Source organism: Melospiza melodia, chromosome 1 (genome assembly GCF_035770615.1).
Source record: "Melospiza melodia melodia isolate bMelMel2 chromosome 1, bMelMel2.pri, whole genome shotgun sequence".
NCBI lineage: Eukaryota > Metazoa > Chordata > Aves > Passeriformes > Passerellidae > Melospiza > Melospiza melodia.
The window spans coordinates 117,656,255-117,679,730 of NC_086194.1; the positions used below are offsets into that span (position 1 = coordinate 117,656,255).

A 23,476-nucleotide genomic window follows, 5' to 3' on the forward strand; every position below is an offset into this window, starting at 1 on the left:
CCCCTTTATGCTTCTGCAATGCTCCACGTGTGCATGTGCAAGCACGGGTTTGCACAGGTCCCTACATATTCATGAACAAGGCTCTTTTGTTGTGCAAATCCCAGCTTTTGCATTTTGATTACTTCCTTCTATGTCTGTACAGTACACAGCCCTGGCATAATGGAAATTTCAAACCTCCTCCTCAACTGATGATCCTACATTCATAAGCTTTGGAGAAAAGAAGGATTTATTTGTCCTTAGCATTCTTGCTGGCTACGTGGTTCTCCGTGCAAAATGTGGTCTTCTGGATTGCCCTTTGTGAAGCGTTTAACACTCTTCCACTGATGGTATAGATAATTAGGCATCAAGTTTCAGCATTTTTAATTAGCTCATGCAAATAGCCTTGCTGGGGGAGAGATGCAACAGTATTTCAGTGCTAAACCAGACACTTTTATTGTAAATGGCATCTATATATTAAATGAAGAACGTTTTGCAAAATCTATTAGTATTTTGTATTTAAAAGCTTTTGAGTTTTCACATCAATTTCTTTTTTTTTTTTACTAAATTGTTTTGGGTTTCAAATCTGAGTAATTTTAGCCCTCCTGTATTTTCTGGTAAGAAGTTAAAGATTATTATGCCTCTTGGAGATAAAAGGACCTGCTGCTGGGATGTTTCAAGTTATCCAGACCTGCCATATGAGATTAATTATTGCTGTTGCTGACAGTGTAATTCAAAGGTTAAAATGCAGAGTTGAAACAATAAGCGAATCCTAATGTGATTAAGAATGTATGAATTATTTTGTCTGCTTCTTCTGCACTCATACATTACACAGCAATAACCTTGTTAGCCATACTCAGCTTCAGGAATATTAATCCAACAATGCAAATCTACAGGAGAGCATAGGTATGAAAAAGAGACTATAAGAATATGGTAAGTAAATAAATCTTTTGGGCTCACGCATGGATGGAGAACCTCCTGAAAGCTAAATGGTGGCTGGTCTCAAAATATTTTCAAACAAGCCTTAATTTGACTATGAGGTGACTGAGTTATGATGGGAGAAAGCAAATTAGGCACTACAGCTGAAAGGCACAAATCATGCTATGCCAAGATCATAGGAGGAACTTAACATGCTGTCTGCTAATACATTAGTCAAATACAACACCATTCTTATTGATTCCATTAAAAAGCTTTGCAGCATTTCAAATAAACAAATGGTATTGGACAGCTGGTGATCAGCTGACAACTCCCACTGATCACTCTGTGATCTGCAAATATAACCCACTTCTACAGACACCTCAGAGATGTTGGCTTTCCTTCTCAGCTGCACGTCTGCTGTGGTCACTGGACAAAATTTGGGTGATTGCTTTTCTAACTGCATCTCTTTCACTCAGTACAAATTCATAAGAAAATCGCTTGGACAATGCTGAATTCATTAGCTAGTGAAGTGCTCATTGCTATCAATTTAGTATTTATAAATTTATTTGTTATTATGCTACACAACGTCATCTATGAATCTTGGTCCTCTGTCCTAAGAGTTACTGACTTTTCAATCTATTTCTGTTAAAAAAGGAAATTCCCTCAATATAGTTCTTTTTAAGATGTCATTGTTTTTCTCATAAAAATTATCTTTCAGTGAAGTGAAATAGATCAGGCACTCTTTGTCAGTTGGAAAAAATCTTTTGTATGTTTGTATATCATGAGCAATTTTCAAAAAAGGGTTTAAAAAAGCAGAATGCTTTAGAAGGTACAATGCAACCCTTTCTCCTCTCTGCTTCCCATAGTCAATTATATGATGAAGAATTTCATTGCTATGTGAGTTTTGATGGAACTTGCTCTGACTTATCAATGCTGGAGCAGTCTGAGAGGAGCCTGGGCAGAGAGAAAATGCAATGAGCACTTATTAAATCACTTACAATGAGCTATATTAGCTTCTGGTAGTAAAAGAGTTCTTAGATTAGGTACCAAGATCAAAACCAGAGTAAGGGTCCTGTAGATGAGTTAAACACTCAACTCCTTTTTAAGTAGGGTTAAAGTGAATCAAATGACTAACACAGAACTTATTCCAGGTCAAGAATTTGGCAAGAGGCAAACTGAGAGTTGGAATGGAAAAAAGTAGGAATGGAACCACAATTACAACATATTACAGTATAGCCTTGGCACTGCTAAGTAACAGGAACTAATCAAACCTTTTCAGTGCTAAGAAATGCCACTTTCCCTAAAACGAGAGCTGCGTCATTACTGAGAAAAAAGCCAGGGTAGGATACATAAAAGAGATTAATGGTTCTTTTTCAAGAAAGTTTTTTATTTTCAGATTTTAGAGATATATGCCACTTGTGGAAAGGATATGAGAAAGAAGTGAAGGGACCATGAGGAAACATAAAACCACAGAAAATTTATATCATGGGTAATTTGGCTTTTTGAAAATATCACAAAGGTGTAAAAGAAGGAAAAGATCCTAGCAAGCTTAACTATTTAATGTGTGGGATACTGAGAGCTATGAGCTAATGTTTATGTGAAATGATAAATTATCTACTGGAGCTGCACAAGTGTTCATACTGCTGCTCTACCCAAAATGACTCACAAATTCTATCACAAGCTTATGATTTTTAATGATATTTAGAATTATTTAAAATATATGATTTATAATTCCATCGTAAACCCAGGATAGATAAACTTAACCCACTATATAGATAATCCACCAGCAATCAGGAATTGCAGGTTTGTGTTCAGGGAGGTACAGGCATGTACAGGAGTGTATGAAGTCCCACGATACCTGTCTCACGAGGCAAATGCATAAGGGGCCTCCTCTCACATAAAGAAAAAAGAGCATGTTAACTGTGACTGAGCTTTAAGGGTTAATTGACTAATACATTTCATATTAACACCAAAAATCACCACAGAGGACTGACAGACAAATGAAACATTTCAGTCAGATGTAGTGCCTGAAGGAAACAGTGAACTTTCTGCTTCAGATAACCCTAGCATCTGTGTGTGTACCACAGAGAAAATGAATATATCAGTCTCGGGAAAAAAAATCTGAGAAATTCTCATGTTGCCACTGTGTAATGCTTGAGCTTAATATTTTTCTTAACCAAAGAAACAGATTCCAGATCTTAGAAGTGATAGAGAAGACCATATTTCATTAAATTTTCTCTGATGAACAAAAAAAACTAAATCAAAGGCAAATAAAGAAGGAATAGTTTAGTGTGGTTCAATGAGTCTCTTTGAATGCACAGCATGAATTACTTGGAAATACTTGAAATTGTTTAAATTTCAACATCTTGTCTACAAAGTAAAAGAAAATGTATTTCAGAAAAAGGAGTATGTAATAGATTTGCAGCTCCTTCTGCTCTCAAAAATCCAAGAAAAAAACCTTCTGCCTCAAAGTCTCTGCTGGAAACTCACAGAATTTGACAAATTTTGGCTGGAGCTTCCACAGCCCATCCCCTCATTTTCTCACCCTGCTTAACTCAACTTCAGCTTTTTCTTTTTTCATATTTCCAGCCAGTTAATACACTTGACCAGACAGCTTCCATACATAGAAAATAATGTAAAAGACAAAATTACAGTAAAGTGAAAGAAAAAACACTTCAAAATGAACAAGGAGTCCATATGCGCCTAATTTTCTCTGTGTCTCAATTCTGAATTCTTTGGAGTATCCTCTTATAATCCTAAAAAGATGCCTCAGACAACTTGTTTTGCCAAAAGGAAAGCTTGGACAACTGCCTTTTGTAGTTACCCAAGAGTGGAATTTAAACATTGTTTATGGCCTTTATTATGGTAAGAATTTTTTCTTTTTAATGGTGATTGTTTGGCTTACAGCATCACCAAAATGAATCCTGTAATTTGGACAAGAGACTGAAAAGGATGTCTTCACACCTGATCGGGACTATGAAATGTTTCCCCTGTAGCTGTTTTACTACTTTTCTGGCACGTTTCTTAAATTGCATGTACTTAATGCAATCCCCTGCAAATTAAGAGCAACTTCATGTGGACAGTCAGGGTGGGCAGCTCTGTAAGGACACACCTCCCCTTTCAGAGGCTTGACATCAGAGACAGTCAAAGGCTAATTTAACCCCTGTACATGGAGCAGCACCTCTAAAAGTTTGAAGAGAAGTAAGTGCCCCCATGCAGGTCAACTCCACAGTGCCTCCAATGTGTCCAATATCCAAAATAATGAGAACGAGGTGTCTGAACACATTATATACATCCATAAACTAAGGAAATCCTGTGAATCATTGATGATTAAACATTAAAACTCCTGTTGTGGTTTAATCCCAGCTGTCAACAAAGTATCACACAACCATCTTCTCACTCCCCCGCTGGAATGGGGGAGAGAAGCGGAAGGGTAAAAGTGAGGAAAGTCAGTGGAATAGGTAAAGTAAAACCTTGTGCACATGCAAAATGTCACAAGGAATTAATTCACCACTTCCCATGGGCAGACAGGTGTTCAACCATTCCCAGGAAAACTTCTCTCAACCACACATAGCAACAATGACTTGGGAAGACAAACGCCTTCACTCCAAAAGTCCTCCCTATTCCTTCTCCTCCCCCCTGCTTTATGTGCTCAGCACGATGCCATACGCTATAGGATTGTCCCTTGGGTCACTTGTGTCAGCTGTCCCAGCTGTGTCCCCTCCCAGCTCCTTGTGCACCCCCTGCTTGCTGGTGGGGTGGGGTGAGGAGCAGAAAAGTCCTTTACTCTGTGAAAGCTCTGCTCAACAACAACTGAAACACCCCTGGGTTACCAACCTGTGCTCAGCACAAATCCCAAACCCAGCCCCATAACAGCTGCTGTGAAGAAAATTAACCTTTCCAAAACCAGCACAACTCCCAGATCCAGAACAAGACTGGTTAGTTGGAAAGCCTTGATGTTCAAAAGGTAAAAGCTATGCTCTTACCTCATGTGCTCTGATCCATTTACTGTGTTAGATAAACAGCATTAATCCACACAAAGCTATTGTAGTGCCTAATGGAGTTGTGAATGACTGTTTTCTGATAGGTGAAGAGATTTCATGGGATTAGCCCTAATCAGGTACTTTAGGTAATGAGAATCTCTCCATCCAGCATTGAACAAAGCCACACAAAATGGTTTTCCCCATATCTCAGCAGGGTTTGGATAGACAAAAAGACAGATTAAGGAAATGTCTGAGCAAGGAATACTTTCATTGCTTCAATAAATAATAAAAAAATCAGGACAAGTCTAACTTCATAGACAGTGCAAGGTACATATTTACTCCAATTCAGTGCAAAACCATACAGAAAAATCTGGCAGATTAAAATAATCTGAGTTCATTCCTCCCATGTTTTAGACATTCTTCAAATTGTGTAGTCATTGCACTTCATTAGACAAGTGGGCAGTTCAGTTTTATACATCCAAGTTCATATTACATTTAAATGAAAAGCAATATATTTATTAAAATATAAATTTGTCAAAAAGTTTAATTCTGATCAATTTATTTAACACAGTATTTCTTTGTGAATATGTCCATTTATGTTATTGAAGGGATTTATTTTCTCAAACAAAGTAATACCAAAATATATAAAACTGAGCTTCTAATGTTCATGCAAACCTCATACACATATACTGGATATCTGCTAAAACATACTAAAACATAATAACCTATTCAAAAATATTTCCTTTAAAGGAATTGCCTACATTTAATATTTAAGCCTTAGGGAAAAATTAAAGCAACAACGGTTTTACTGCATAACATTCTCATAAAACATGGATGAGTGCTTCACCTCTGATAAAACAACATGCATCAGGAATTTATTGTATTAAGGTACTAGCAGATCAGGGAACAAAGCAAATCATGTTCAGAAAGAGGACAAAGATGATTTGTTGATTAAAAAATAAAGTAAAACCCCAAGCAAATCAACAACAGATATTTTAAAATGAGTGCTATTATTGCCCTCTATAGCCTTCAGATGTTATTGAAGATACCAACTTTTCTCTAGCCCTATTTTTTTTACCTCTATGCATTTTCAAATCAGATAGATAAAGTACTCCCAAGCAAGCAAAAAGGGAGGAATCAGATCAAAGACAATAAAGCATGACAGATAAAGGCAGAGCTATCTCATAATAATAAAACACAGGAAAACAATCCACTTTTCATCAGGTCATGTGGTTCATGGACTGTAGGAGCAGATGATATTCAGATACTAGCATGGAATTATAATACTGTAGGAGGCTTGAAATGGAATTAAAATACTGTAGGAGGCTTGAAATGCTAATTCATGCTAAAATTGTGTATTTGAATAAGCCCCTCAGCTTAATCATTGAAATCAAGTTGAAACATGGGTCAACTTTTGCTATTTAAAAAAAAAAAAAATTAAATAAAAAACTCCAGTGATGTCTTCATGTGAACTCATCACAGAAAACTAACAGAGAATCAAAATGGTCTAGTGACAGCATTCTGGATATACAAATTACTGGTAAAAAGGTAACTCTCAGCTATAGTAATGGCAGAGGAATTTTGGCCATTATCCCCTTAGACAGTAGGGGATCCATGGTTTTGTTTCTGATCACAAACTGTACTTTTGTGAATATTTGTTAATAGTATTGAATAAGTAAACATCAAAAGCATATAAAGATTTTTTTTTAAACATATCAGTGTGTCTAGCCCAGGAGTGTAGAGATACCTGTAATTTGTAAACAAGAGATTGTTTCAGAACATTCAGGCTCCTCATAAAGGAGTATGGATGACCCATAAAAAAACCCAAACCAAACCATAAAAAAATAGTCTAGAACCATAAAATACAAGTTGAAACACCACCAGAGGGAGAGTTAAATGCAGAATTATTTTTGTGCAAAAATGGTGAAATGGCAGTGAACCTAATGGCAAGATATGAAATGCATTAAAGAGAGACAAAACAGAGCTCTATGGAAATTTAAAACTGATCTGAAGATGGAAATGGCAATGAGGAATAAAAGTGCAGGCAGGAAAAGAAGCTACCCTTTTTATTGGTTCACAATGTTCTCTGCATTCCTGCTGGCAATTATACTCTAGGGTGGCAATCAGTCATCAGGAACATCCGAAAAGAGTAATATCCACTGTAATGGAAGTTATTCCATTCATACTTGTGTGATGAGCCTTTTCCATGATCCAGAATTAATTTCTTCTACACCAAAAGTACTCAAATCATACCACCACTAGTGTTTAAGCACAGTGAGACTCATAAACCTTAAGAATGACATTTCAATCACAGTTAAATAAAAGTCAGAGGGAGCTTAAGCTCATTTTTAATATGAGACATATTAACGTTTATTTCAAACACTGGCCTGGATATATTGAAAAGGAATATTCAGCAAAGGGAAGACTATGGAGAGGCCATGTATTTTGTCTTGTTTTATAAGGAGAGGCATATTTAATTTATCAGACTGCTTATTAAAAAAAACCAAAACCAACCCAATGTTCATTTATTCCTTTTTTTTGCATCTCCTTAGCTCTTACCTTCCAGACTCAAATGTAAACCACGTTGAGTCACGTCCATATCTCCTCAAAGAGCTCAGAGGCCACATGACCAGCTTGACCTTGGCATTGTGGATGTCCCAGAGATAGATGTTTTCATGTGTGATCTGCATTGTACATTCCCCATAGATATCTAAATTTGGTGTAGGCATAAGGTATACATTGAATCGTTCTGGAAAAAAACACAAAGACATCGCAGGTTAAAGCAAGATTTTATGGGAAATAAAAATGGAAATAAAAATGAAATAAATGAATAAAACTGGAAAAAAAAATAAAAATAAGGTCTTTAGTTCTGACGATCCAAAAATCAAAGCCAAATTTTTGGCTTTAACAGAGGTGAGGATCCACTTTTTTACCCTCACACTAAGGTCCATGACTCTTTACAAATCAAAATTCACAATAATGAGAACTCTGACAGAGACTCATCTCTCAAAGAATAGAACTAAAGGTATCCTCAAAAAATATGTATGTGCAGCCATCGCCTCTTGGAAAAGCTGTCCTTGAAATTGCAAATCCAAGTTTACTTGTTGAAGCTTGTAAATAATTATATTCCTTGCATTCAGTTTCTGTTTATTTGCCAAAGTAATTCATATTTTCAAAATTAATAACAATTTTAATCATCTGTTGCTTTCTTGAAACATCTGATTCAATATGATATATTATTATGGTCATGACATCAATCACTGTCAGCTGCACTTTGCTTGCAAAGAGCACTTATTGCAGTAGGAGGTCAAGGGCATTAATAATTTTCTGAAGTGCCCGAATTGCATGGGATTTAATAAGCAATGCAAAAAAAAAATCATAAAAAAAAAAAAAACAGGAAAAAAAAACAAAACAGGAAAAAACAAAAACCAAGGTGATGTAAAACACCATTAACTCATATGGTCATATGGAAGGAAGTAAATTTTATTAGAAAGAAATTTAAATACAAATGCAATTTTCTTTGAAGAATAACTAATGTTCCTATGAGTTGTTTCTACAAAGGATGAAAAACTCAGTTAAATTTCTGGTTGTACAGTTGGACGTGCCAGCCTATATTTTAACACTACATGCATTGCAATATTAGGGCTTAATAGCATCATATGGGAGAAAGTGCAGTACACTCACAACTTTCCTGTCACAGTTTTTTCATCTTTGAAATGGGTAGAAATGCAAAATGTCAATTCTACTGCCTGAAGGTGTTGACAAAAGAAGGTAAGAACAATTCAAAGTATGAGCATGAGCAGTGCTTATTCAATAGCAATATTAGGAAAATGTTCTTTAGAGGGACAACGAATAGGAAATTTGCTTCCAATTACTTGATAAAGTAAAAAGGGTTAAAGGGCAAAAAGGGTGGATTAAATATTTTTAATCCACCATTGGAACTGAATTTTCTCACAGTGTCCTAAAATTAGGAAGGAATTTAAATTTAAGTGAGAGAAATTTACTGCAACACTCAAAATTAGCTTCTCGTTCTGTTTGAAATTCAGTATCATAGGCATTGTGTCTCTAATTTTTAAACATTTGATATATGTATATGTTTCTGACAAAACAGTTAAAATATTGCAAGAGAGTTGATATAAAATATGTTATGAGTGTGTGTGAGTTTGTGTGTATGTGAATAAAGTGGCAAAAGTTTGAGGAATTAGAGAAAGCAAGGAACTGCTGGCTGAGCAATAAAAATTGCTGCATAGCTATAAGTAAACTTGTCATCCCTAATGTTGTTCTGTTTCAGTCAATTTAATTTTGTCCTATTAATGGCTCCCCAATTTATTCATTCAGTCACAACCTCTTCTCCCAGGCCCAAGTTCTCATTAGTCACACTAATGGGTTTTAGCCCTAAAAGTTTAATTTTATGACTAGGATCCCATGTGTGAAACCCCAGACATTTTGTGAAAGCCTTGTGACACACGGCACAAGTAGATTAGCAGAGGCTGCTGAGATCCCTGAGGAGAATTCCCCCAAATGCTCAGAGGAGTGCATGGGGCAGGGGTGTAATGTAATGCCTTCCAAACTAAATGGAAGGACTCACACTTGGGAGTAGTGGGTCAAAGACCAAATTGGGAAGGGAATGGTGGTGAACAAGATAACTTTCACTTTGCACTTCAATTATATATATATGTGTGTATGTATGTGTATGCACCCTTTCAGTATCCATATGTCATTGGGATCATCAAGCAGAAATTCCTCACAGGTTTTCAGTGTACTTTTATCATGTATTAGACTGCAGCTTTGCATTGCTGTGCTGTCAGTTATTGCCACTTCCCTCCTCTATTTGAAGGAAAGATGCAGTAACTGGCCTGTCAGCTCTTTCTCTCTTGCATGACACGAAATAACACAGTGTATCCGTGGGGGATGGGGTTACTATGTGAGAATGAAAATCTCTCTCTTTCCCCATCTTCACCGACAGAATGCCTCAGACAGCAGAGAAAATGAAAAGGTACAATTATTTTTTGAAGTTAACATTAAACTGCTGTGTGGAAGACACAAAATACTTCAACTTGCTTTAGATGTTACCAGGTTAGTCATGAAATGCTCAACTTCTCTGATGTGTTTGAGGATATTATTGCATGAAGGGCATTCAGGACATATGGTATCCTCAAACTGTCAGGAGACATTTGCTGACTTTGCATGGGAGGTCAGTGTCTAAGGTGAGATGTCAGGGATTAAAGGAAGTATGTCTGATTAAAGTGAACATCAGCTGCAGGGCAAAACGTAGCACCCTTGGAACTGAATCAAATTGGCAAGAAAAACAAGTACACAAACATATGTGCTGGAGAAGATTGAGGATGGATAGATTTGCTTTTGGAGCAAAACCATACTTTTGAATAATGGGCAGCTGAGGACATGGAAAGGTGGAGGTACTATTAAATGGTTTTATTAATTAACATGCAGGGTCGAATTTTTCCATTCCAGAAAATATTTGAGCAGGTATCTAGCTAATAGCAATACAGCCATTCCATCTTTAGTGGCATGTTTTGCCCTTACATTTATCCAGGCAAAAACAAACACTCATCATAGGCCAGATTTGGGAATCCCAGATGAATTCTGACACCAAATCTTCTGAATGACATTGAATAGGTTATTTTGCTTCTCTTTGGTTCAGATAACATCTGCATATGAGTAGGATGAGATAACAACAGTCCATTTGCTAATAAAACTAAGCAAATAGAAGTTAATAAGGGGCCCAGAAAGTAGAGAGATGGAAGAAACCAAACAAGATGCAATGTTGTTTGACAAGGTAAGACTGGGACTGAACAGGCACAATTCCTCAGCATTCAGGATTCCTATCCTCCTCCCTTCCCTAAACAGGTGAGACCAAAGTTCAGGGAGTAGGGGAGCCAGGATGAAAAAAAATGCTGATATATTGCTACACTTATTATTTCACTCAATGTGACTGCTCTTTCCCATCTCCTTGAATAAGCAGACCAATGCTTCATCATACACTTAGTGCATGTAAAGGTGTTTAGCATTTGGGCTTTGGCAAGAATACGACATTTAATAATGCTTTCCAGGGCATAGGAGCACAAGAGTCTTTATGAAAATGAGCATATTGACTGAGACAGAGACTTGGCAGCAACTCCAAAATGCTCTTGGCCTTCCAGCTGTACTGGGGGAGCAAAATGATGGGAGCCCAGTGATCCTGATGCTGCCATTTTATCACTGGATTCCTTTGGTTAAATCATCCCAGCTGGAAAACCGACCAGATGACATTGCAATCTTGCAATCCAGATGCTTGGTTTAATTTCAGCTTTAACGATGGGTAAAAAATTACTTCTAGAAGGTGACAGTCAGGTTGGTGGCACCTATATAAATAAGTAGAGGATTTGAAAGCAAATATTCAATTTATATGTGAAAGAAACTCCTCCACCAGTGAGACTTCTCCTGCTGAGCAACTGTGGCTAATTTTCAGGTGGAAAGAGAGCTTAAAGTCTGGAAGGTGCAGCATTTTGTGTTAATTCAAATCTCAGGGCTATTAGAATGTTTCCCTTCTGCTGTATGCAGTGAGGAACAAGGATTTCAGAAGAAATACTTTTTTTCCTTTGCTTATAAATATTCTGCTTTGCATTCATTAAAAATGTAAGCATATCAATAAAAATAAAAAGGCAGGTAAATACTTCAAATTGTTTCAGTGGTAAGTAGTAAGGTAGAGAAGAATCTGAAGTCTCACTGGATTAACAATAAAACTGGAAACACCTTGCTTTTCTGAATAAAACTGTGTTTCATTTATTTTAAAAAAGCCAAAAAACAAACCTATTGTATAAAAATGGATTAAGGATAACAGAAGACGAATAAAAATACATGCAAAGTGCTTTTATGTATTAAATTACAGATATTCTACAGACCCTAGAAAATGCCCTAAAACAAGTCAGCTCAGTGAATGTAATTACAAAGTCTCTATGCTTTGGCTGTCGTTTGTAATCTCAATATGTAGCACAAAGAAATGCCTCATAATCCTCTTCTGAGGATTGAAGGACGTTGTTCACTATGAAAAGCTCAATTTTTACTAACAAGAATTAATGACTTTCTTGCAATTAAAATCCAGGAAGCAAGACTGCTGCTCCTGTGGAATGTTTTTAAATAAAAAAGGAAGGTAAAGCAAATGAAAGAACAAAAACCTTACAAAGGAAGTAATTTTATTAAATACTAATTTAAATATTAGGCAAGGAGGAAAAGCAAAAATTGAATTATCTTTCAAACTTTTCCAGACTTTGAAAATAAAAATTATGTTTATCATGGAGTATTTTTTTTTAAATAAAGCCTCAAAACACATAATTAAAAAGCCTCATATTGGTATCACAGGATTGAGTTAGGAGTAAAAAAGATATAGCAGCAAAGGATGGATCTGGCCTTTTCTTCAGTTTAAAAATTTGCATTTTAACATTTGCCCATTTTCTTCAAGTTTTACATCAAGTTTACAAGTAAAGTTTAATAGAAAATGGTTTAGTACAAGAAAAGTTTAATAGAAAATTATTTAGTATGAGTATTCAACTATTTTAGTGCTATTTAGTATTTAAAACGGATAGAAATAGAATCTTCATCAAACAGATGCACCTGCTCCTAAAAAGTGAATTGATTAATAGTCTACACATACTGCTTTTTTAACCAACATTATCTGGAATAGTCTGATTTCTTTTTCACATTAAATATAGTCTGTTATTGTATAGTGTCCATTTGGATGACATTTTTCAAATTACTTCATTTTATAAAGAATGAAAATAGTGACACATTGGACACACTATCCATTATGAGAATGGAGAAATTCTAGATATGACATCACCTGGGGAGATAAAAATTAAAAAGAACCCCAAAACTCCAAAATTTGTTTTTGTCATTATGTTTTGGGGTGTATTGCAAATGCTTCCAAATGCATTGAGAGCTGGAAAGGGAGCTTCCAGTTCTTCCAAATGAAGTCAACACTCTACATTCACTACTTCTTCATCTAGCAGCAGCTTGAGAAACCTAAGGATTATGAAATGTGCATGAAAGAATCACAACATGTTGCTTAGAAGACTTGTCAACAGTGTAAGCAGATCCAACTCAGTCCAGATTTTCTTTCATGGAGTTATAACTGTTCCTTATTATTTGTCTTATGATTGCATATAAAGCTTCACTGCCATTATACTAAATAAATTACCTGAATAGGTACATACTAAATAAATTACCTGAATAAGTATATACTAAATAAATTACCTGAAGTGAGGCCTCTACTGCTTTTGCTTTCAAACTATATTTTAATTCTTTAGCAAATAATCTAAAGGAAAATTCATAAAGGCTAGAGATCATGTTCAGTGTGAAAAGAAATTTGAACAGAAACAAGGTTGCTGCTATAGGGCTGAGGTACACCAACAAATCACTTAGATTTGCAGGAGAGAGTAGGTAAAATGGCTGGAGAGCAACAGAAGCTTCATTTCACATCTCAATTTAATTGGAATTTGTGCATCATTCCAAGCTAAGCAGCCATTAGTTGTGAGCCTTAAATTTCAAATGAAAACCACCTAATAGTCATTTTCTGCAGCAGAGTTTACGCAGCAAGACTTGAGGTAATACTTTGGAAAGCGATAATGGAGCTGAAATCCAGTGAGAAGCTTCGTGTTACTGATGTGCTTTGCACAAAAGTAGCTTAGATGTCTTCTCTATCCTTCCTACAAGACACAGCAGCACAGCCCTCTGCTATAAGCAGAGTAGCTCTACAATTTGCCTCATTTTGCTGTCACCACTGTGGAACTGCTCAGTGCTGGAGGCTCAAACAGCAGCTCAACTACGCTGAAACAGATCCCACTGGCGCTTACTGACCACCCCAGAGCTATAAAAGAACGCCTCTCTCAGGTTTAGATTTGTATTTCTTTAGATTTCTATCGCCGTGTGGCAGAACTACCTTGTGACTGTACAGCCCTTGCACACCAAACAATAGTTTTTCCAGCCTCTGGAGCAAATGTTTTTTGCAAAGCATGTTGTTGCATTTCTGCCAAAGAGAATCGGCTGTCTTCCCTTCTCAAATCTAAAGCTCATCTCAGAAGGACCTCAAGAGCGAGACTGGGGGAATAAACAGGCTCAGAAATAATAAAAGGAGGAATTAAACAAATGAGAGAAAACATGCATATTTTCTTTACCAAATATTTTCTGAAATTTAATTATTTGTGTATAAAAATACAAGTAGCATGCAACAATTTTAGTGGGCATATACAATAACAATTCTGAAACATTATTTCAAATGTTGTACATTGAGGGTAGTGGCTTTGGTGGTCACATACAGGAAAAAAACTACAAATCTACCCATCAGAAAGCTGGGGTTTCTTTTGAGAGAGAGCCAATTTATTTATCTAATATGTTTGGTGAGTACCCTTCCGTCATTAAAATGTCCTTTAAGAACAAGATTGGGCAAGTAGTTGAACACATGAAGAGCACTGCATATTAAAAATATTATCTCTTGGAAAAGGTAAAGCAGTTCATGAAAAAAACCCTCACCTTATTAGGTTAGTTTTTCTAGTCCAAAGAGGTATCTTTACCAAATTTTACACATTTCAGAAAATCTTTAGTGAAAATTGACTATTTGAAAAAACCTCAGTGGAATGGGATGCAATTAATGCTTAATACACCTGTTCTTTTGGGATTAATGCATTAGCACCTCTTATATCATAGAGATCTGAACAGTATGACACCATTATTCAATGTCTCTTAGCCTTTAAAAGTAAAAAAAAAATCCAAAACTGAAAACCCATTAGCACTATAATATTTATTACAATCTGTGGTCTTACTCAAACAGTAAGAGACATCTTTTTTTCAGTGATCTGAAAGAAAGCCTTTGTATGGGTAAGGCAACAGAACTTGCACAAAACTGGATGCTGAGGCTGTGAGACTCTGTTACATGTTTTATAAACTGTATTCTCACATCTCTGTTTAAAGCAAGCATTAATAAATTGACTAACTTGAGAGGAATTCTATGAAGTTGACACACTCACAATATGTTTTGAAGAAATGACATTCAAAGGTACTACACTGGTATTCAGATTTTATATAACACATAAAAATAAAAATTATCCAGAGAGTGACACAGATGTCATTTTCACAAAGAGCCAGATTTTAGACGCTTCATACACATAGCCATTGTCCATGAATTTTCAATTGTAAAATTAACTTTGACCTTTTAGTTTTAGGTCAACAAAAGCTCAACAAGAACATTTATAAGCAAAATCTCAGTTGACTTTCAAAAGTTTTTGAGGCATCTTTTGAACTACCTACTGTTTTTGATAGCATGTGTGTAAAAGCTGTGTATGGGGAAAATGTGCAAGAAAATAAACTAAAAATCTGAAATTATGCCACCCAAATCACCAAATGATTCCACTCTGGAACTAGTCACCTTCTCAATAACACTGTCATGTGGGGAATGACATGCCAGGTTTGCAGGATAAGATAACCAGTGTAAACTGAAGGAATGGTTCCATTCAATTGAAGAAATCTGCTGCAGGAATTTGAGTGCAACTGCAGGTTCTTACAGCATAGATAAATGAACAAATTTCATACCTATAGTAAGAATCTCTGCACTTCTTCCTCCTTCCAAGTTGATTAAAAGACATCCACAACAGAATTTGTTTTGCCTCTGAACAAGACAACTTTGAATTTCAAACATGCTTATTAAAATGCAAAGTTGTGCATCAAGGGGATGAGGAAGGATGAGGATAGGTATCAGAATCACTTGTTTGAGATACTGTAACTAATGATTTAGCAGAGCATGCTCGTCAAATATTGGATTATATGTATTCAGTCACTTGTTTTAAAAGAATACAGCTAATGATACCCTCCATGCATTATTATTCATGTGATTTGTACAACAAATACATGCTTTGCCCCTTTGTTTCCTTTCATTTATTTACTTAGAACAATAAAGATGCTAATTATGTTCATATATGCTGGTTGGTAACACTGCAATTAATTTCTAGACTAAGGCAATTGAATCAAGACTAGTTCATACAACAGAACTAATATATGCCTACCGGAGATCATGTGTGTCTAACTGGATCTCTTTCAGGAACATGATAAAATGTAATATTTTCCATCTATGTCCAAAAGCTGCTGGAGATGAATGACATGAATTCACTGCAGAAAGAGCTTGACGAATTTCAAACTATTTTTCTGTTCACATCCCAGGCTTTTTGACGAGGTTTATTTCCTTTCACATTTGTGAAAGACCTCCACCTGTTCACACAGTTCTCTCTTCAGAAGCATGCAGATGAGTTTTACACCTATAGCCTATGAACATATAGCAGATGGGGTGCTTTGAGTGCTGTCTGATCATTATCACTTTCCTACATTAGTAGCTCTCCCTTTGTTAAGTAGTTCGAGACTACAAATTGAATTCTGTGTGTCATAGCAGGTAAACAACTTTATGAACATTTGAACTTCTTTTAAATCCCATTTCAACACATCTACTTTTTGAACAGAATTCCTTAAAGATTTCTGTATATTTCATGCTGTGTGCTATTAGGTTCAGAGAAATAATATAATGAGTATAGTGCCGTATATTCTATAATTTAATTACGTAATTTTGTTTATAATTATAGTTGGCTTGATATTTTATGACCATTGAGGCAGTGTGTGTTATTACTTTGTTGAAAGCTATTGGATCTTATAGAAGCATCAAGACAGTAATAATCATTGAGAGCTGTAATTTAGGGAGGACTAAATGAGCACATTTTGTGTTGCCCTCGTGTTCATTAATAGGAATTAAATGACAGGGTAATCATAGATTTTCTTTTGTTATTGCCTATTCCATCCACTAGCATTCTTCCTGTGCATGTGTCTAATCCAAATAGCCTTGAGATGAAGACTTACAACTCAGGCTTAGTGCTGACTAACATCTGTCACTGCCCTTTTCACCCATATTTGACAGCATTTAGATGATCCTGACTTCAGTATTCTAGACAGGTAGGACTTTAAAGCAAATATGTGTTTTGTATCCAAATTGCTGTTGGTATGTTCATCGCTGCCCTTAAAAAGCTGCCAAACAACAGCTGCTGCTTTATTCCTCTGAATAGAAGCCATCATTTCCAGAAACAGAAGGGTCATGGCCACCATTTCCCATGACAGGGAAATCTGAACACAATGAAGACACAAAGTCACTCTATATGTATTATGTGGCATGGAATTTAATAATCTTTATTTTAAAAAATAATATAAATAGGCTTGAGCTTCTTGAGCTTCAAAAGCACATCCAAATGTTTATTTACTAATGATGCGCTTCCAGCTACCAGCAAAAGTCCTCACAACAACAGGCACAAGAAAAGATGAAATGGAATATCACCTAAGAGCGGATCTAGGAGTAAATAAAAAGTTACTTACCATTTTGTTCTCTCTGGACTCCAGCAGCAAGCAAATCTGGCTCTCCAAGACTTATATCATTGAGCCTGGCCCCTAGACATTCCATGCAAAGATGTTTGCACCACTCCTCTGCCTCTAGCTCTGAGGAAACAGAAAGAAATTAATTCATGTTGATGTTTAAAAAAAAAGAAAATAAAAAGGTGTAAAGTTAAATCAATACTTTCTTACTGACAAGGTTTATCACAATATGTTTGTGTTGAAATGTGAGTTATTAGCATAAAGTCCCACAATAATTTCTTTGCCTCAATTTATGAACTTTTGACAAGGGTTACACTATTGGGACTGCATCTCCCATCCTCAAATTTGAGGATAGGAGGTGGAGCTAACAAAGAAGAGGAATAGTGAATTTTCAAGGCAGTCTATTTCTAGTGGGCCCTCTTGAAAGAAAAAATGCAATTTAGAAAAACTTCATATATAATAGCTGAATTATTCTTTACTGCATTCTAGACAAGTCTGAACTCTTAAGGTAATTTCTTTTTCTAAAGGCGCTAAAGCATTTTTCTAAGAGCAAAGGAAAAATAGTTATAAAACGCTCTTCAAATGCCAAACTTCTCTCTCTCTGCTGTAGTGAAAGACTATGCCTGCCAAGGTATTCTGAATAATTAATTTCTTCAGTTCTGTTCACCTTCTTTTGGTCTCAGGGCAACTTGGGCATTAGTTGAAACATTTATAAGAAGATTGAAAATCTCCCAGTCCTTTCTGAGTTGACTCTCCCTTTGACACAATATGAGAGCTCTGCATCTGCCAGTCCACCAAAATGTGGATTCCACAAGGCACAATTCCCACACACAACACAACATCCTCCAATTCAACTTCAGCTTCATCTTATCCACTTCCCAAATGTAACACTGTGAAATCCCTGGCATTGGTCAAACATGTATCATCCCAAGCTGGAGCTAACACAGTGTGAAACTACAACCAAGAAAAATCATGCCACGACCCTGACTGTCTTTTATTTGCAGGAAAGCCTTCACCTAAGGGAGAGTTCCAGGAGAGCAGGCTCAGCACCATGCACTCACTGAGCATCCATGGTCACAGTCAGTGTCTATCTGATCATATTCAACTGTGAGGGATTCCAGTAATCTAGAAATGCTTGCATTAAACTGCCAGTTTTTCCAGTCCTTTTACTGGGGACATTAGGAAAATAATTTTGTGACAATCTCTCCAATGTACTGCTGAAACTGGGAGAGAGAAAAATTCTGCATGCAAGCCCCAAAGCAGTTAGTGATGATGAATCATTGGAATTAGTGAGATATTTTTATGAGATAAACTCCTCTAAGCCTAATTGGTACAGTCCTCAAATCCTTGCCTGATAAGACACAGATCTCATAGAAACATTTGCTGGACAAGAAAGGGAGACAGGCACACAGTTCCAGGTCTCCAAGAACCTTTGGACACTCTCTTTTGTTCAGCGTCTTGAATAATCCAGAAACAGATCCATACAGTTCCTGAGTTATTCTGGCTATCAGCTGACTAAGTTCCCAGTCAGTCAAACAGCTGAAATAACAGAGCCTATTTTGGAATTTTTGAGAACCAAATATAGTTGTTGTCACAAGATTTTGGGGGTGCTTCTTCAGAGTGTTGTGAGGAAAGTGGTGTCCCTTAACCCTTCCTGCTTTTTTGCAGTCTTTGTCTTAGGACACTGATTCCCAAAGTTGGTCTTCTCATAACATCCTCACCTTCTAGTGGTAAGAAACAGAACATTATGTCAGTAACATACAGATGGCATTTAGCTTCAGAGGTGAAAAGAAAATACTGAGGTAACAGGACATTGGTTTTTCAACATTGCTATGGATGCATCCTCCCTGATGGAATAAGTAGAGGATAGGCTTATCTCTAGACGGCACTAAATTTCTACAGCTTTTAAAAGAAAGAAGATGAGTTTGTTCAAACACCTACTTCCAAAATTATTCTACTCATACATGAAACAATTTCCCGTCTATTTTCCCTTCCCCTCTTTCAGCATTTGCCATTTCCTTGGATACTTGTGAGGTCTTTTGAACTGAAGCCACGCCTTATAAATCCCACTTACCGTGGAGACGGTTTCATGCCAGGGACATAGATGACAGAACTGGACCCCAAGCCACACTGCTCTATTCTGGCAGCATGTGGATGGGGCATGGGAGAGGGCACCAGCACACAGGTAAGAGAGTTGAGGTGCCATTGAGTCACCCAACATCTGCTTCCAGTTATAGATAAAGGCAGGGCAGTCCATGGGTGAAGCTGGTAGCACAAAGGTGACAGTGCAAATCTCAGCAAGTGCTCCCATGGGGTTTTTTGGCTTCTATTCTGCCTCAACTGTGTCACAGAACAATATATATGCTGACAGAATGTATAGCTCTATATAAAGCCTGCAATTTTTCCTGGAGTGTGGCCAGGATATAACATTTTATGTATTTTACAAAATCTTCATTTTATTAGTTATTTCCATTATGCTTGCACCCAGACTGAAAGGGTTTGTACTGTTAAGGTAGAATGAGATGATGGTAAACAAACATTTATCTAACCTTTCTAATATTACAAATATCTGACAAGAAAGTGAAACACACTGGTAATCCCATAAATCCAGTTTAACATCAATATATATTCAAAAGAGGACTCCTGTAAAAGCTGCAAATTCAACTTATATGTATTCTCACACCAAATTACCAGTAGATGTTTCTGGAAACAAACAAACAAATGAAGTGCTCTAGGAAGCTGTTTCTTCTATGTGTCCTTGTTTTGTCTCCACAATCTACTTACTAATCTCTTTTACAGGAACATCTAGGTCTTGAAAGTTTGGATGCAGAAACCTCCTTTCAGAGTGTTCAGCTGGCAGTTTATTTCAAGCTGCTGCCTTATTGCTGCCAGACACTGATGACTGGGCCCAGATTAGACCATTCTCCAACTGCCATACAGAAGAAACTTATCTTGGTACGAGCGTTATAAGATCATGGCTATATTTTGCAAAGTGTAGGCTCTGGCATGCATTGTACTGCTGCATAACTCAAAATTTCTGTCTTACAGAAATGATTGACTTGATGCTATGGGAAATATAGTTTCAATGCAGAACTGAAATATCTGCCCACAGAACTGTGAGGATTTGTGTCTGCTGTCAGAAGAATCATTGTTATCTACAAATGTGTCTTGAAGGTCATGGGTATGAAGGTAGTGTATGAGTTAGTCCTGCCTAATGCATTCTGATAGCTATTGCTTACTGGCAGGGAATTGCCTTCAACCTTTTCCTTGATGGACATGTGAAACTTTTTTTTTAGGAGCAGGTGAGTTGTTACTTTTCAAAAGCAAACCCTTGATTCTCCTTTCACCATGTGCATCAATAAAGCAACCTACCATTCTTTTGTAAAATGTCTATGGAATATCTTGTGTCTCTGGGTAACAAATTAAATACTATTTATGATACAAAAAATTATTTACTATAATTTACAGCAAATAAATGTGTCATGACAGCAATCTTTAAGAATGCCATGTCAGAAAACAGAGGCATCTCAGTTACTTCTTTATTTTGATTACATGCATATACTGAAATGGATGAAATATTACAGTGGAACCAAGTAATAAAGAAGTGTCAGCAAAATTGTCCTCTTTAATGCATGTAGATTAGATTTATTGGTGGCAAATGCAGAGTTTTTAGTCGTAACTGGTACTTGTCACTGAAAAATTTATTTTCTTCTTAAGATAACTGAATTCCTGGACTGAATGATAAATTGTAAAGCATGCTTTCACAGCTATAAATAAAATCAAAATACCTGCATTTTTATCTTTACTGTTATTTAATTATAAAATTCTACAATACAAATCTCATGAGCTGAGATAAAATGCAAAGAGATGGGCGACCTTAAATAGGCACTGTTTACTGCACGAGAAACATTACTGGCAACAAATTTGTAAACTTGCTACTCAACTTGCTATTGGCAATGTTTTCCTGCAGCTGATCTGAGTTCTAGGTCGTGCCTGAGGCTATGTGTCATTTCTGCTTCAGCTCTCAGGTGATTACAGTGGTGCTGCTGTACCTAGTCTGACCACTGTCTTGGACATAGGTGATACCACAGGATACAACAGCAATGATGAAATAATGTCAGCAAATTGTGTTAGAGATAGGAATTTGTCATAGTAAAAGTGTTCTTCTGCTACTTACACTTTAAAAGAAATCATTGTACACAACATTCTCTACCGAGAGGGGGTAAGTGGCAATGAAACATAAAATGGGCGCATTTCAAGTGCGCTGTCCACAGAAACCCTCTAGATCTCTTTCTATCTGGCCTCCAGATCCTCTAGATCTCTAAGGCTAAAGGAGAGATTGTTATCACACTCCTAACTTAGGAAGAATTTTGTGTGTGGACTTAACCAAACACCTTCTGAATCCTGGTAACTTCATGTTCTTTCACATTTTCCTTGTGTTCACATGGCACAATCCTACAGCAGCATTCCATCTCCCACCACCACAAGCTGCCAGCACAGTTGGACACCTCTAGGCTGAGATAAAGCCCTGACCCCTCCTGCTCAGCCCAGTGCCCGACATTCTGGGAGATCCACTCCATCACTATAAGCATCAGTTTATTGAATTTGTAAATAATAGGGCTCAGTTTATATGCACCTCCTAGGGACATGCCTCTTCCCTTCTCATGCAGCCCACAGAAAGTGATGTGGTTAAGAATTAAGGCTGGAAATAGCATGTGTGCTATATTAGAGGGGGATGACAAACATAGCCCTTGTGCAAATTAAAAAACCTCACTCACATCTTCATGTTTTACCTGATGTCAAACAGTATAAATCTGATGTTAGTTTCTTATTTTCTGGAACATTTTTATGTATTTTCTGTACAAATTGTTTAGCTCTTCCTTCTCAATGACGTCTATAAGAGGCATAAATCCAACTAAATATTGTTACCCTGAATGAAACTGGAGGATCTTTGCTGGCTAGATTAGTAGGCTGGAGACCTGATATTCTCTACCAAGAAAGAAAGATGATACTGAAAAATGTGGCAGCTTATCTCTTCTAAAAATCACTCAGGCTTAATTAGAAGTTAATAAAAAAAAAATATTATAGAATTCCCACAGGACTGATGTGCTTTATACTGTACCACATAAAATATATGAAGTAACTTAATCTTATTTTTTTTCATTAGCAAATAATACTACTGCCTGCAGGCATGTAATTTCTTATCAAAATCAATAATACCTTAAAAACATCTATCCTTTATCAGGATATAGATCATCCTTTGATGATTTGAAAATAATTTGATTTTATAAATATTTAAAATATGTTATCTAACCATGACTCTGTTACTTCGGGTACTTTTACTTGAGCACATCACACAAACCCAAACACAGATACAAATCTAAAGCTATGTGGCTATTTCATATCTTTGCCCAGAGGAACAGAGGGATAGAGCTTATTTTGTATAATAATGTATTACTGATTAACACTGCCTATGCATGAATTTGGCAAATTTTCATTAAGTGATAGCTGGGAAGCAAAGAAGGGGACACAAATTCTATTTATTTTCAAAGAAGAGAAAATCACTCTGTATGTGGACTTAAATTTGTTTTTAAGTAGAAAGGAACAGAGACAATGAGCTGCAACTCTGAGAGCAACTAGTTTATTAAAATTATTTTTTATTTGAAGGTATTTTATGACATGTGGGACTCATATATAGAATTTTTCCTCGTGTTTCAAATAATAATACTACTTCTAAGGAAACTTTCTCGTATTTTTCTTGAATGGTGACTATTGAATATTTCACCTGGAGTAAAGTGTTTTGCTATTACTTAAGTGTAAATCATTGAACCACAAGACAAAGGAAAGTTATATATGGAAAACCACATACACTGTTAAATGATATTAACTCACTGAAAATGCTAGATATTCTGGCAGTATAAACATGTTAAAGGAAGCCTGAAAATGTTCTTTGGGAATACTCTTGGTGAGTCAAGTTCCTAAAAAACTTGCCATTTCCACATTTTAATATGATAACACCCTTACTGTTGAATGAATAACAGCTATTAAAAATCATACATATTTTTGATTATACCATTAGTTTGAATGGTATAATTTTTCATTTGAGCATTATTTTTTTCCTTGAACAAATACTGAAAATGCATTAATCAAGATAAATGAAAATTACAGAATATGAACATACTCTGTAACTTTATACTTTATCAATT

The 23,476-nt window shown here is 36.2% G+C and overlaps 1 protein-coding gene across 1 annotated transcript in view; it reads right to left on the reverse strand.

Moving 5' to 3' along the window:
• DOK6 (docking protein 6) overlaps positions 1–23,476 on the reverse strand; it is a 241,777-nt gene that overhangs the window by 79,588 nt on the left and 138,713 nt on the right. The window contains exons 4-5 of the mRNA XM_063165446.1: positions 17,274–17,393; positions 7,437–7,626 (exon numbers count right to left, since the gene is read on the reverse strand). Coding sequence (XP_063021516.1) covers positions 7,437–7,626; positions 17,274–17,393 — 310 coding nt within the window. The remainder of the gene's footprint in view (positions 1–7,436; positions 7,627–17,273; positions 17,394–23,476) is intronic.